At 45.0% G+C, this 16865-nt stretch overlaps 1 protein-coding gene across 1 annotated transcript in view; it reads left to right on the forward strand.

Moving 5' to 3' along the window:
* The first annotated feature begins 11718 nt into the window (after positions 1-11718).
* The window catches only part of BCAS1 (brain enriched myelin associated protein 1), an 86509-nt gene continuing 81362 nt past the window's right edge, over positions 11719-16865 (forward strand). Inside the window, exons 1-2 of the mRNA XM_065414883.1 lie at positions 11719-11790; positions 13491-13575. Of these exons, the coding sequence (XP_065270955.1) occupies positions 11719-11790; positions 13491-13575 (157 nt within the window). The remainder of the gene's footprint in view (positions 11791-13490; positions 13576-16865) is intronic.

Below are 16865 nucleotides of genomic sequence, written 5' to 3' on the forward strand. Positions count from 1 at the left end.
TTCATAAAGGTTGCTTTGAATTTACAAGAAGTGAATCTGGGCCCTCACCAAGGTAGATTCATCCCTGGCGTAACTTCATTGACTTCTGTGTATATAGGACTATAACGGGTTATTTTTTGCTGTCACAAATACTTCTTACCAAATCAGGTAAGAGAAAATGAGTTATAAAGGGAGTGTGGGGCTTTGACTTCAGACTCCTATTAAGCTCCATGGGAGCTCAGGGCCCTGAGCACCTTGTAGGATTAGGCAGCACCACCCGGGGGGGGGGGGGAGCAAGTGGGGCAATTTGCCCCAGGTCCCGGGCCTCGCAGGGGCCCCCACGAGTATGTCGGAGACTCCCCCCCGCCTCTGTCTTCCTCCATCCTCTGGCGTCTCAGCTGGTAAGGGGGCGGGGCTGCGAGCTGCGGCCGAGCGGCGGGAACTCAGGCCCCGCTGGAGACACCATGCCGCTGCAGCGCTGTCCGGGGCCGCTCCTGGACGTGGCGCGCTGAGGCTCCGGGAGAGGGGGTAAGCGGCATGGTAAGGGGCCGGGGCCGGGCACCCTCCCGAGCTCATCCCTCACAGCCTTGACCCCCAGCTCCGAGCCCAGCCAATCTGAGCCGGACACCCCCCGACCCCATCCCCCCACAGCCCTGACCCCCAGCTCTGAGCCCAGCCCCTCTGAGCTGGGCACCCCCCCGACCCCATCCCCCCCACAGCCCAGACCCCCAGCTCCGAGCCTAGCCCCTCTGAGCCGGGCACCCCCCTGGCCCCATCCCCCCACAGCCCTGACCCCCAGCTCTGAGCCCAGCCCCTCTGAGCCGGGTACCCCCCAACCCCATTACCCCCACAGCCCTAACCCCCAGCTCTGAGCCCAGCCCCTCTGAGCCGGGCACCCCCCGACCCCATGATTATGGAACAGGCCCCCGAAATTGCTTTGCCCCAGGCCCCCTGAATCCTCTGGGCGGCCCTGGGATTAGGGTGACCAGATAGCAAGTGTGAAAAATTGGGACGGGGGTGGGGGGTAATAGATGCCTATATAAGAAAGAGCCCTGAATACCGGGACTGTCCCTATAAAATCGGGACATCTGGTCACTCTATGTAGGATCAGCCTGTTTGTGAACATGCTGGGAATCTGAGAGAGATCCAAACTCCGTCTTTCACTTCCAAGGTGGGAGGAATTGGGATTAGTTTGATAAGGGAAGCAGATTTAACCGCTGCCTCATGCCACTGATGTCTGCAGAGAAGCAGAAAATCAACAAGCATTTAGATTAAAATGTTAAACGAGTTCCACCCAGATCAAACCAAGTCCAGTGACACAGTGAGGAAAAATGCCTGGGTAAGTAATGGTGAAAAGAAAATCCTTTGGTAAATAAAAGAAAGCAAACAGCCTATAGTGTAAATACCGTGGGTTAGAGACTGAATACCAAGAATGTCCTGCTTATTGACAGAGAGACAGGGACTGGTTTTGTCTGTGTGCTATACATGATGATGCAGATGACAGTCAACATTATTTTTTGGATAACATATAGTGAATTCTGAAAAGGACTGTGGTGTGGAAATCCGGGGTCCTTGCTCTGCTTCACCTCAGTGCTTACTCAGACAATCTATTAACTGAGACTTGCCTGAGTCAAGATAGAGTAAAGATAGAGTAAAAAGTAGACTTAAAAACTAAGAAAATGATTGCAAGGTAAGATCCTAGATCAGGCGTGGGCAAACTATGGCCTGGGGGCTGCATCCGGCCCTCCAGACGTTTTAATTCGGCCCTCAAGCTCCCGCTGGGGAGCAGGGTCTGGGGCTTGCCCCACTCCGGTGCTCCAGCCAGGGAGGGGGGTCAGGAGCTTGCCCTACTCCATGCAGCTCCCGGAAGCAGTGGCATGTCCCCACTCCAGCTCCTATGTGTAGGGGCAACCAGGGGGCTCCAGATTCTGCCCCCGCCCCAAGCGCTGCCCCCGCAGCTCCCATTGGCTGGGAACCATGGCCAATGGGAGCTGCAGGGGCGGTGCCTGTGGACAGGGCAGTGCGCAGAACCGCCTGGCTGCGCCTCTGCGCAAGAACCAGAGGGGGGACATGCCATTGCTACTGGGAGCTGCTTGAGGTAAGCGCCACCTAGAGCCTGCACCCCTGACACCTGCCCATGCCCCAACCCCCTGCCCCAGCCCTGATCTCCCTCCCACCCTCCAAACCCCTCGGTCCCAGCCCGGAGCACCCTCCCGCACCCTGAACACCTCATTTCTGGCCCCACCCCAGAGCCCGCACCCCCAGCCGGAGCCCTCACCCCCTCCTCCACCCCAACCCCCAATTTTGTGAGCATTCATGGCCCGCCATACAATTTCCATACCCAGATGTGGCCCTTGGGCCAAAAGGTTTGCCCACCCCTGTCCTAGATTTTAAATCAGGGAATAAATGTTACTGTTGCTCAGAAATTTTCTGACAACATTTTTCCATCACACTGCCAATTTGTCAAAAGCAAAACACTTTGTGGAAATGTCAATTTTGATGTGTGTTTCTCCCCATTTTAGAAAAAAAATCATGAAGTGTTTTAATGTCAAAACATTCAGTTTCAACATTTTTGGAACAGAAGTTTTGTTTTTCATTTCAAAACAGCTTTTTTTTGTTTAAAAAATTTGTATTATAAAAATGACACATGTCCAAGTGGAGCAAAGCATTTTAATTTTATTGGAAGAAAACATTTCAGTTTTTTCCCCAGAATTGTTTTATGGGAAATTTCAAAATGTTTGTCTTCATTCTGTTTCAGAACAGGGAAAACAACTCCAACTTGTGGCATTTCTCCCAGAATGGACAATACGCTTCCTGCCCAACTTAATAAATGTTAAGTTATACCTAGTGGCTCTTTGATAATATAGGGCAAGTACAGAGAGCCATACAGCACATGCTAATTGAAAATTTTCAATTAGAATCATAGACTTTAAGGTCAGAAGGGACCATTATGATCATCTAGTCTGACCTCCTGCACAATGCAGGCCACAGAATCTCACCCACCCACTCCTGTAAACCTATGTCTGAGCCACTGAAGTCCTCAAATCATGGTTTAAAGACTTCAAGGTGCAGAGAATCTTCCAGCAAGTGACCCGTGCCCCACGCTGCAGAGGAAGGCGAAAAAACCCCAGGGCCTCTGGGGGGTTCAAGCTTCCTAGCTAGGTTTCATAAGTAGCCCGGTTTCTGGGGCTAATGGTCATCCCACTAAAGCCAATGGAGACCAAACAGAGTGAAGCAAACAGAGACTGACAGGTTCTAATGGATGTAACTAGAATTTGGCAGTTGGTTTATACTGAAACTTTGCATTCAATTTACCATTCACTTCTGCATAAGCAGTTTCCAAATTGCTATCCAGTGAAAACCTTTCTTTTGACAGTTGGTTGTGGCCACAACAATCAAATTTTGCTCTCTGTGGGGTTGTAAGCCCAAACTGTACAGTGTTATTTGGGCAAATAGCCTACCAAGGTTATAAAAAGCTAAAAAAAATGTTGTTTTTTAACAAAAACAGCACCTGAAGTGACATTAGCTGTGGTGAAATGATAATCCACATGCTTCATGGTATGGGTTGATCACCAGCAGGCAGGGGCGGCTCCAGGCACCAGAGCATCAAGCGCGTGCCTGGGGCGGCAAGCCGCGGGGGGCGGCCTGCTGGTCGCTGTGGGGGCGGCAGTCAGGGAGCCTTCGGCAGCATGCCTGCGGGAGGTCTGCCGGTCCCACGGCTTCGGCAGCAATTCGGCAGCGGGTACGCCAAAGCCGCGGGACCGGCAGACCTCCCGCAGGCATGCCGCCAAAGGCTCCCAGACTGCCATGCTTGGGGAGGCAAAATACATAGAGCCGCCCCTGCCAGCAGGGATCAGGATGTGTTCCTATCCACTCCCATAGACCTGGGCCAATGGTATATTACACAGTTATGCGGGATTTTTACTTGTGTGGTTTTCTGGTGGATGAAGCCTCTGGCATTGACACTCTTGGGGACAGGATACCATAGCAGTTAAACCAGGGGTCTCTTCCTGTATCAAGAATAATAATAAAAGGGAAATGAGCAAGATGGGATGTGGAAAGAAATGTATGGCATGCATTAGCTTTCTAATTTAGCTGAGTTCTGAGATCAGGTATTGCACAGACACTGCAGTACTAGAAGCAAGCTGATTAATAGAGTTGAACACTTGAAACTGATAGGTTATCTGTGCTATCCTGACAGAGCTGCAGAGGGAGTGTGAGAGAGAACCTCCCGGAACCCTCCCACATGACACTCCAGTAATAACTTAAGATAATTTTCACATTGTATGTCACACCACCACGGCTTGAAGAAGCATGAAGCTCCTGGTTTTACACTGTTGCTTAAGTGAAGCGACATGGTCTAATACTCTGTGTGTGGGGCTGAGAAACTGAAACCTCTGAGTTCTAATCCCAGCTCTGAAACTGTCTTGCTGTGTGTCCTTGTGTGAATCTTTTCACTCCTGTGTGTTCCACTTTCCCCATCTGTAAAACAGGAAATACTTATTTTGTGGGAGCACCACAGAGCCTCAGTCATGCTCCAGTACCCCATTGCGCTCAGCCCTGTACAAACCCAGAACAAAAAGACAGCCCCTGTCCCAAAGTCTATATATGAAATAGGAATACCTACCTAAGAGCATCATAAGGATTAAATAGTTAATATTTCACAATTAAATTGCTAAATATGATTGCACTTTCCAGACGGAAATTTAAGATCCATCTCATCTACCCTGAACAGAAAAGCAGTGAATAATTTTCACTTGGCCTATTTTGCCAATGTGAGGGAGCATTGTGCTTTTTTAAACAGTGTTCAGCAAACAGTTGTTATTCCCAGGAGGAGAGAGAATTTATTGTTGCTGGGACAGCCCAGTGTAAGAACTCAGCAGGGGGAAAAATGAAGCAAATGGATGTAACTGAACAGGTTTGAGTGTCCCTAAAGTCCAGGAACAGAAAATAGTTTGACAGGGCTGGTGGAGTAGCGCACTCCACCCCTCTGTATATTTGCACCTAGTGTTGGTGAGCATTCTGACAGCAGATTACTAAAGGCACAACAAGCCACTGCTGGCAGCTGTTTGCTAAGGGACTGCAGTACCTCCACCTGAACAGCTCCAGGTTGGCTCAGTGGTCGTGGGACTCTTTGGCAAGAACCTGTACAAGGTAACTTACACTGCTATGATTTCTCCTGTATCTTGGGCTGTGCTGTTGTTTTCATAGTGTACCATTTCTACCCCACGATTCAGCCTAGATCTGTCTGTTCTCACGTGAACTTCTGCCAAGTATGCAGCTGCAAAGCTGTGTGTTGGCTTGTTTATTCTTCAACGTGGCTGGTGTAGGGTTTTTTTGTTTTTGTTTTTTGCTGTGCATTAGCATTTTCTACCTGATGCTTAGTGCAAATTGACAGAAAGACAAAAGGAAACAGACTTTCCAAGAGAGATTCTTACCAAATTGCATGGGACTATTAAACCCTTCTTGGTACTTATTGAACTGTCATTTCCCTGGTAAGATTTCCCATGAGAGCCTGAGGTGTGACTGTAAATGCCAGTCTTATCTATAGTTTACCCTTCTCGTTTGATTAATGCATGTCTTGCAATGCACTCCTGTCTTGCAAAGATTGAATGTGAAACCTTAAGGACTTTAATTTTGCACTTTCTGAATGGGTGACCACAGCTTTGTTGCTGTTTGAATTGTTCTAGGGTGGTTCTTGTTTGTTCAGAGTGAGTAATTTAACTCCTCCCTTGTCCCGTCCCGTCCCTTCCGTTCCATGTAAGGTGGATTAAACTCTCCTTCCTTAGCTGAAGTTCAAGAGTCCTGTTTCCCTTCCCCCCTCAGAACCCAACTCCTGTCCCAGCTATCTTCTGCAAAGGGTGACTGAGAGCTGGATGACTTCTGTGAAGGTAGGAAGGGGGTTTTCTGAAGGCCCTGCCCCAACCCTAGTCCTTCCTTGGTTGCATATGGCTCAGATCAGCAGCAAAACTCACTGTTCCTTAGGCACAGAACATAGTTAAAAAAGAGAACTGAGCCTGATTGATTGTAAAGAGATTTTAAGCAAAGCATATGGGCCGCTTCACTGCTGAATTAACTGAATGCCTGAGCTCACTGTGTACTTTCCTGTATTATGGAATGCTATATGACGCAGCTTGCTGTAATAATCTTAGATTGATCAATAAATGGCATTTAAAGGGTCAGTTTCAGACTGGTTTCACACAGCACGGGCAAGAGATCACTTTTTATTTATTACTTTCTCAATCTTTACTCTGCAAAACCACATATACACACAGCAGAACCAAACCTATGATTTTTGGATGGTGGGGGAAGGGAGGATGACATTCACCCTTACATAGAGAGCCACACAAGGACTGAATTTCTCCCTTGTGGAAAATGCTATGGTTAAAAAAACCCCCACATATTTCTTTTGGGATTTCTTTTCCCTATTCCCAGTAGAAGAGGTGAAAAACAGTTCAGAAGAGGAACTGTTTGTGGGTTGTGTCTGACTTGGATGTTAATAGCGTGCGTTCCTTTTAAATCCAGTTAGACTACATTCCTATTCTCCCGGTTTGATTGATCCTCCTGCAGGTTACAGTTGCAACTTGATATAAAAATCTGTATCCTCTTAAAAGAAACCTCCAGGCTGATGGCAAATTTACCTTTATACTCCCTTCACCCCATGGCAAGGACTTTATTTTACAACTTGATTTCCATGATGGTGTGTCTCTACAAAAAATCAATACTCACCCCCCACAACAACCTAGGTCTGGGAGAAGTTTGCTAGCAAATCTCATGTGGAATCATGCTTTGCCTGCATGCCTGTATCTGAAAGCTGCGAGCTCTTTGGGGCAGGGACCATCTTTTTGTTCTGTATTTGTACAGCACCTAGCACAATGTGGTCCTGGTCCATGGCTGGGGGTCTTAGGTGCTACCACAGTAGAAATAACTATAATATATAATATATAATAAATAAAAAGTGATGCACTACTAAAATGTGAAATCTGGTTGAAGACATGAGGAGAACCCAACTGGGAGCTCTGAGGGAAAAAGTGTCCATAGTTAGAGAACGGCTCTCAGACAGCGACTGACAAGATCAGATTCTGCTTACAAGAAAACTTGCAGATGATCATAGAATTTAAAGTAAAGTACATCTGAGGGTTCAGGCATTCAGTTAATTCAGCACCAAAACATCGCCTATACTCTGCTTAAAGTCCCTGAATGGTACTGAGCACTTTCAATTCACTTAAATCAATGTGAAGTGCAGCTTCTCAGCACCTTTGAAAGGCATGCATTTAGATGAGCTTTTTATGTAGGTGTCTAAATGGATTCTGGAGCCTAACTTTAGGCAACCCAAGTTCAAAAACACTGGTCTAAGTAAGTTTGCTGGTGCTGAAAGTTGCTGGCATGACAGCCTTGGAGAGTAAAGTCCGGAGAACAAATATAGCAAAGAATGCAGCCATGTACACATCCTCCACCCAGCAAATCACCACACCGCTGGCCTGGAGAAAGAGGGGGTTCCACCTTAATGTCGTTATATGGGATTGTACTGTGCTTGTAGGTAATGTGCTGCAATAGCAGACTGGCCCAACTGCTTATTACATGGTACTCAGCCTGTCCTGAGGGAAGTAGGGATTCATAATGCTCCTAATTGCCATTGTGAGGTTTTCCCTCATAGGCACATGTAAACTAGTGTGTGCATTTTCATGCCTGATTTGTGCATTTACTGAAATTGCATGTGCAAATAACTTATTTGCATGCACAAATGGCCGCTTGACCTCTAACCAGCCAAGTCGGCAGTCAGTCACGGTTTGCACCAATTACTTGTGCGCATATTATGCACTCACATTTTGTTAATGGAGCTGGGCTTCAGCTCTTTTGCTAACCAGCCTTAAAAATGAGAGGGTCTGCCTTAAACTGAGTTCTGCTTCTGTCATCTGAGCTGAAATAGCCTCCTGGGAAGATGTTATCCATTCTGACTAGATGTGTGCAAAAAGCTCCTGCCAAACAAGTGCTTTCCTTGGGAAATAGCTTAGGAGAAGAGAAATGGTCCCTAAATGGGGCCCTGATCCTAGTCGCCTTGCACTTGGAGAAATTCAGATTTGATTTGAATTGCATAGCTGACTTAACTATTTCGATAATAGACCTAACCAACCTCCTGGAGGCAACCTACCCTGCTAGGTGATGGAAATATTTGGATATTTGAAAAAATACAGCAGCTCTTTGTGAAACCTTGAGTTTGACAGCATGCATCTTGGGGCTGTAGCATCTTCTGGGGCTGGCAACCTAGTTGTATGCTGCTGTTTGGCAATCTAGAGTGAAGTCAGTGGGCAGTATGTATGCTTGCAAAGGCTTCGAAGCTGGAGAAGTAGGTTTGCTATGATGAACAAAAGTCCTAAAAATGGGAGCTGCTGGATGCTGAGCACTTCTGAGGAAAAAACAAAACAACTTGGCCATTTCATTTAAGTGCCTAAATAAGAACTGAGCTCTTTTGAAAATCTGGCTCCAAATGTGGGTGCTGAAAATCTGTCATACCAATCTTTGCTACAGTGATATCTAAACATAATGGCAGGATTACAGGAGAGAGGCAACCACAAGTCTGTACCAGACTGTTGTGGCAAATGTAAGTGATGCTGGTTTAGCATAGTTATATGTATATGTGTTGTTAATATAATCATTTCTACTGATGCTTAGGTTTGTCTAGAGGTGGCAGTGACCTTTCGCTTGAATATCGCTTTTTCTTGAATATCAGCAACATGTATGTTTTGTTGGGGTTTTTTTAAAGCAATATTGGAGAATCAGAGACATGACTTGACTCCGGGCAATGTCATTTTGTACCCAGATAGTAATTGCAAGAGACTCATTACTTAATTTTTTTCAGTAACCACATTTCCGCTTAGACTGTAGAGCAGCCGTTAGTAATGCATAATAATGACCAATTGCTGTGACCTGAGATAAGTCTGAATGGATAATATCACAAACACTCACATGATGGAATTTTCTCTGGCTTTTTGTGTGAGTATTTTCAACATCATCCAACCCAATGAGGTAACAAGTTAATCCCAGACTTTTATCAAAAGCAGCTTTCAAATGAGCTTTTACCTCTTTTGGGTTTCTATGAGATAGGCAGCTCTGAGGATTTCTTGAATTTCAGTGTGAATGTTATTTTGATTGCCTGCTACTCTGTACAGTGCCTGTCACAACGGGGCCCCATTTTGGGTTGGCCCTGAGGCACTAAAGTAATATACATGATTAATAACAAAAGATGTTTTATTTCAGCTGGAATTATATTTTTTCAATCAAATTTATAAATGTAATTCTATGTACGAACGTAAAGTTCTGAGACCAGATTCTGATCTCAGTAATATACCACTCAGATGCAATTGAAATCATTAGAGTTGTACTGATATCAAACTGGTGCAAGTGAGATTACAGTCAGACCCCAGACTCTTGTGAAAATAACTAGATACTGTGTTCTTTTTCTTTCAAACGCACGTATGTTACACCTAACACATACGAGGGAAGTGACACACATCGTTTGCAAATATTGCAAATACACTGTGTAAATTGTATAGTCTGCATGTGTGAGCAGGTAAGCCTGGTAACATTGTGCATGGATAACAGAAATAAATTCTTCAGATTCAACTAGACCCTGAATTTCCCCACTGAGATTAAGCAGTAGGATTTGAAACCCTTTTTATCTCCAGATAGCATGCTACTTTGTTGCTAGGCAACAGAACTACCCAACAAGGACAAGGGGCCATTATACATCCATGGGGAAATGTTGGCTGTTTTCCACAATAAATCAAAAGTTCTGATGTATAGTTGAAATATCAGCTGAAAAGATAAACCTCTTGTAAAACTTCTCTGCAGTCTGAAGTCAGGGCTCAGTGCTACAATCTGTACTCACACAGGTACTCTTATTGGAGTCAATATATCAGCTCTGTTTATGGACTGAAATCAATGGGATTATTTCAATGTTCACTTCAGTCCAGTATCAGGCCTTTAACAGAGCACAGTAACCAAGGATGCGAAAGAGAGGCTCAGCCATAATCTCACCAAATTTGGGAGTTTGCATACAAAAGGAACCAGTTCTGAACTATCCCTGGGGGAAAAAACCCTACTTGATGAGGTTTAGCAAAACTATCCCTGGTTTTGGCCCCTCTAAGCAGAATTTGGGACCTAACTATAACCAATTATTTGAACCTCCAACCTTGGTGGCTTCAGCTACAGGGAGACCTTTTTCTGAACAAGTTTTGCAGAACCAAAGTCTGACCAACAAGGTTTAACAACCCCTGGATTTCCTCCCTCTTGAATATTTAATGATGGTCTAATTAAAACACCTAGAAAAATCTCTCTTCAGAGGTATATCTGTGCAACATGACCAGGGTCATGTGGGGGTAAGTGAGAGCAAAATTTGGTCCTTATTGCTTAACTAAAATAATAAACTGGATCCCACATTTTCAAAGAGGGAAACATGGAACTGCCTGCCATGTCTGACAATTTGGGCCTAAGATTGCTTTGTTTATTTCTGTGCGGCACTCAGATACCATCATTTAATAGATGAAGTGGAATGAACTACTAAATTGGCCAATGACTGTAGAACTGAACAATCCTAAAATACTCCAGAGTTTCCTGTTTTAAGGTCTGGTCCAGGCTCTTTTCTTTTTGTTTATTTAGCTTGGACAGCATATAGGCCCTGACCCCAAGCCCATGAAAGGCAATAGGAACCTTTCTATTGATTTCAGTGGGTTTTGTTTTGGGCCCATTGTGCTAAGCACAATGAATAGCTTACAGTCTAAAGACCTGGAAAGTTCAGATGATATAACACAGTCAAAGAGAGACCTTGCTGATTAACTCAAACTTATTGCCTATGCCTAACCCAGTCATCTAAGGCCTGACCTAAAGCCCAGTGAAGTCAATAGGAGTCTCTTCATTGACTTCTATAGGTGTTGGATCAGGTCCTTAATGAATTAAACTTATTACCTAACTAAAATACCCCACCTGGACATGACCCCAACATTTGGAGCTGCAAGTGGGTCTACACTGCTCTTGTGCCAGGGGAATTCTCTCCTTGACACCATCTGGTGCCTTTATACCCTCTATATGACATTGGCAAGGCATGTGAGGCTGTCCGGGAGGAATGGGGGAAGAACATCTCCTGTAGGATTTGCCATACTGCACACACCATTCCTCTGACAAGAGCCAGATTTTCAAAATGCCTAGATGCATGCTTTTTTCCCCTTTTAATTGCCCTTTGTGTGAAAGCTGCTGGGATAATTTCTCCCATCCCCTGGTTGTTTCAGTACTAGTGTTCTCATGGTGTTTTGCCTTTTGTCTTAATAGTGAGCAATTCCCTGCATGCCCTACGCCTTCTTTCCAGCTAGCAGACACACGCTCTGTGCTCTTGTTTCACATATCTTAAGAGTTCATATAGTCTTAACAAGCAACCCATGTGTCAGCTGCAACTAAACTTTGTGAAGAAGCCAGAAATGTATGTGAATCTCCCCCTTTTTTGGTGAGCAGTTGTCAGTAGGGGCGGCTGTATCCAAATAATGAGGCCTGTAGCATCAAAGAGACAGTGATGTAATAAAGAAGCAACTTTCTTTAAAAAGAAGCAAAGCAGATGGGACTTTCCGGGAATTCTAAGGTGCCTGTAAAAACCTGTGGTCAGTTGCCTTCTCTTAATTTGATAGATTCCTTCACAGGCATGCATCAACTTTGTATTAATAAACTGTTTTTCTCCATAGCACAGCAAATATGGGAAATAATTTGACTGTTCAAGAAGAAGCTGAAGACCAAGATAATGTGTGTACAACAGAGAATTATCAGGTAACCGAGAAATCTAACGTTCCTTGGCTACTGTTACCTTAATAAGAATGGACAAGAATTTGGGTGCCTAACTCCCTTTTCTGCTTTTGAAAATTCCACCCTTATTGTATACAACCTTTCTATATTAAGGGCTGGATTCTGGATTCCCTATTCTCATGTGTATAGTGTGGGAGGAAAGGACTTTAGCAAAGCTTTTGATACGGTCTCCCACAGTATTCTTGCTGCCAAGTTAAAGAAGTATGGGCTGGATGAATGGACTGTAAGGTGGATAGAAAGCTGGCTAGATCGTCGGGCTCAACGGGTAGTGATCAATGGCTCCATGTCTAGTTGGCAACCGGTTTCAAGCGGAGTGCCCCAAGGGTTGGTCCTGGGGCCGGTTTTGTTTAATATCTTTATTAATGATCTGGAGGATGGTGTGGACTGCACTCTCAGCAAGTTTGCAGATGACACTAAACTGGGAGGCATGGTAGATACACTAGAGGGTAGGGATCGGATACAGAGGGACCTAGACAAATTAGAGGATTGGGCCAAAAAAACCCTGATGAGGTTCAACAAGGAGAAGTGCAGAGTCCTGCACTTAGGACGGAAGAATCCCATGCACTGCTACAGACTAGGGACCGAATGGCTAGGTAGCAGTTCTGCAGAAAAGGACCTAGGGGTCACAGTGGACGAGAAGCTGGATATGAGTCAACAGTGTGCTCTTGTTGCCAAGAAGGCTAATGGCATTTTGGGCTGTATAAGTAGGGGCATTGCCAGCAGATCGAGGAACGTGATCATTCCCCTTTATTCGACATTGGTGAGGCCTCATCTGGAGTACTGTGTCCAGTTTTGAGCCCCACACTACAAGAAGGATGTGGAAAAATTGGAAAGAGTCCAGCAGAGGGCAACAAAAATGATTAGGGGTCTGGAGCACATGACTTATGAGGAGAGGCTGAGGGAACTGGGATTGTTTAGTCTCCAGAAGAGAAGAATGAGGGTGGATTTGATAGCTGCTTTCAACTACCTGAGGGGGGGTTCCAAAGAGGATGGAGCTCGGCTGTTCTCAGTGGTGGCAGATGACAGAACAAGGAGCAATGGTCTCAAGTTGCAGTGGGGGAGGTCTAGGTTGGATATTAGGAAACACTATTTCACTAGGAGGGTGGTGAAGCACTGGAATGCGTTACCTAGGGAGGTGGTGGAGTCTCCTTCCTTGGAGGTTTTTAAGGCCCGGCTTGACAAAGCCCTGGCTGGGATGATTTAGTTGGGAATTGGTCCTGCTTTGAGCAGGACTAGATGACCTCCTGAGGTCTCTCCCAACCCTGATATTCTATGATTCTATGATGCATGGACACCAGAATCTTGAAGTGCAATCTTGTCCCCATTGATGTCAATGGGGAAACCCCTATTGACTTCATTGAGAATTTCACTCCTGTCCCCTTTGATGGGAACAACAAAGCAATAAATTCCATTGATTTAGGTGCCTAAATGCCTTAAGATCTGGGCCTTAGGCATGAAAACCCAGATTTCTAAAGATATTTAAGCATTGCTCCACTCAGTTTCTAAGGTTCTAAGTCAATTTGAAAATGGGACTTAGGCTTCCAAGTCACTTAAACACTTTAAAAATCATTACCAGGTATCTTCTGCTACACTGGTGTGTGCAAATTAATGCAAATGTTTATTCTAAGGCATGGAACTGAACAATATATTATTTGATGTTTCAGGTTGTGTCTGAACCTCCTACCGGTGCTAAAAATGGACCTGTCACAATTCAGGTTGTACAGACTGTTTCTTCTGAAAACGATAAAGGTATGTACTGGAAAGGGAAGACTGTCACATCCACTCTGCTTTTGCTAGCAGCTAGGAAGATACAAGGTTAAAGCTGAAGCAATAAGAAGCAATGTTGAGTGTCAGATGAAAAGATTAACTCATGTGTCAGCTCAGACTTGTGAATCAGCGCTTGTGGTTTTCAAAGCTTAGGCCTTTCACAAAGATTAGATAGCAAAGAGAGCAGCTAATTCAAATACTCTCGTTACGCTGTTTGTTTAATCAGATTAGGTGTTTGCAGCTGCAAATTCCACCTGAACTATAAAGAGCTATACAGTAGACTGAATATTTAGGACCTGATTAATCATTGTCCCAGGCTGGCACAAAGGGGTTAAGCTCAGGTGTGAAGACCTGGCACAGGGACACTCTATGTCTCTGCCTGAGCCCAAGGTGCGGGGGGTGTTCGGGGGTGGACTGAGGATGGACTGGAGTTGGTGTAGGTGGGGCAAACAAGGAAGGAAATGGCTGGGACAGCTTACTTCCCAAGTATTTTGTGCCCCTGTATAGCTCCATAAGAGCCATTGCAGCATGGGGTACAAGTGAGGGCAGCCCCGAAGGCTCCACCAACCCTTGCAAGCTCCGGAAGAGAGGCCCAAACTGCCTTTTCTCTGTCCCAGTGCTTGCACCCATGCCAGTGAAGGGATGAATCCACCCCTTAGAGATGCTCTGAGATTGTGGGTACATGATGGGAAGATGTGTCACCAAATGGAACGGAGGAGAACATGTAACATGTTGATGGGAGCAAAAGCTTCCTGCAAGCAACAGAATAGATGGTAGATAGTGTCAGGAGGTTTACTACTCACTGCTGGAGTGTCTCCTAGGGACCTATCTGGGGACTAGCTCTCGACAAATCTGATGCCCTCTCCTTTGGTTGCTTGCCATGTGGTGTCTCTCTCTCTCACTTTCCAGACTACATTGCTCCCACTTCATGGCTTGGCCCTCTTGCCAGGTCACTATAGTTCTCCCCTTCCAAGGTCTCAATGTCCCACTGGACAACCGGCAGTCTTCTACTCTACTGCCTAGACTGTGCCACTTCCCCAGTGGCTGGTAGGGGAACTGGGCCTATCCTTTACTCCAGGTTCCATCTCAGGGACCCTATGTCTAGCAACTACAATGTATGAAATCTCAAACCCTGTTGCTCTTTCCCTAGGCTCCGTCCTATCTTTCTTCAGCCCCTCTCCCCCTTGGGCTACTATTGGAGCTTTCTCTACTCCCTGTGGCTAGAGAATCTGCATTCGACATTCCCTAGGACTCCTCCTCTTCTCTTTCCAACTCCCCTTCTCTCCAGAGTTCCTCCCTACAGTCTCCTACAACTACCAACTTCCTCTTTGTACTTAGCCCAGCTCAGCTTCATCAGCCATTAGGCCTTATCAGTCCTGACTCTCCTCCAGGTGCAGCCTATCATGGGGTTAATTGGCCCTTTTTTCCTACTCAAGCTTTGTGTGGGGTAGACACCCCCACCCCAGCTGGGTTGGAAGAATGGGGAAACACATTAGAGTGTTTAAAGTGCTCCTATCCCACCATTTCTAATAGAATCAGACCTACAGGAAATAAAATGTTTGCCTATTCTGTGTCCCTGTGCCCCTTTGCCAAAAGTATTCTTCAGTGGAGGTTGAAGTTGCTCAGGGTTGCTCAAGAATTGGCTCATCATACATTTACAGTCATTGTAACATACATCTAATACATCTTTATATGTATGTTACAATGACCGTAAATGTATGATGAGCCAAATTTTTTTTATAAATAAAAACTATGCCAATAAAATGCCTTGAATTTAAAAGTTTATTCTAAAATTGCCAGATGAACTCTAATGGTAGTGTCAACATAGGTGTGGCAGAATCATGGAAAACCTTGAAAGTTAGGATGCACCTGATATTGATAGAGGATGGAGGCCAGTGAAATGAGCTGAAAAAATATTGCAGACCTGTGACAATATTGACTTGTTTGCTAATGAGTTATACAGGTTGATTATTTTGATCTTCATTAAGAGTGTATGTAAGATCAGGGCAAAGAAATCAGATCGGGGGGGGGGGGGGGGGGAGTTTCATGCCAGATCTTCAGCTAGTATAAATCAATCTAGCTCCAGTGATCTGGACCTTAATCTGCTCAGAGTGACTATATTCTGGTCTACCAACATCCACCCACATTGTTAGAGTTTCAGGATTTAAGACATATTTCTAGATTGCTAACAAGACTGGGATGTAAGGGAGGACAAGGTGCATGATATTGCACAGCTACCAAAACATGAGGTTATTAGTATATATAAATGATTTAGGTTTGTAACAAGGCCTACGCTTGCCCTCACAACAAATCAGCCAGAGACCTCTTATGAGTGCAATCACCAATGCTTTTTATTTTCGGTGTCAGTTCCCACCACCTTCTCTTTACAGTCTGCACCAAACCAGCAACCTGGGGGACAGATAGCTTCTCCAGCCAACAGGGATACACAGCCTTTGGCTCGGCTCGGCTTGGCTCCACTTCACGTCACTTCACTCCTCCCTTTCTTTTCTCCACTCCCCCTTCCTTCCTGCAGCCCTATATAGCCCCTGGCTAATAAGGCCCACAGGTGCTTCCCTTCTGGCAGTTAGGTGTGGCATACTCAGCCAGCCCCAATTAATGCTTCTTAATTGGAGCTGGGCTAACAGGGGCCTGGCTCAGGACCTCCTGGCCAGCACCCTATTACAAGGTCCCAAAATAAAGTGGTGTTAAATGAGAGGAAGGTTTAGAAACCAAATGAATGTTCCTTAGGGATTTCAATAAAAAACATGTAAACATTCCCTTTTATCATCTCCTCTCAACTTTTGGCTAAAATCAAGTACAGTCTCGCATGTTGGATGAGTTTTCTGTCTGGAAAACAAAAGTCAGGGCTCCAAAAGTTAATACAAATTTTACTTAATTGGAGAAAAATCAGCACACCGATTGCAAAAAAATCACTTTGCTTATTCTAAAATACAGGGGGTGGGAATGTGCAAACTCAGGCTTGGAGGTGAGCTTCTAGAGCCCTGACTTTTGTGTTCCAGACAGAAAACACATCCAATATGCATTTTTATTAATCTATGTCTCTGGCTTGATCTATAACAATTTTAGTAAGTGTCATGGTAAGAATGTTGCATATGCTCATGTCCTACTAAACATTCATGACTAATTTTCTGATTCCTGATTATGTTCTTGGCTACTCTTGGGATATTGTTTTGACTAGAAAAATCATTAGTTATTTGTGGGGAGAAAAAACTATTAGAACCTCCTTTCTTTTACATTTGTATATTAGTACA

Source organism: Emys orbicularis, chromosome 12 (genome assembly GCF_028017835.1).
Source record: "Emys orbicularis isolate rEmyOrb1 chromosome 12, rEmyOrb1.hap1, whole genome shotgun sequence".
Taxonomy (NCBI): domain Eukaryota; kingdom Metazoa; phylum Chordata; order Testudines; family Emydidae; genus Emys; species Emys orbicularis.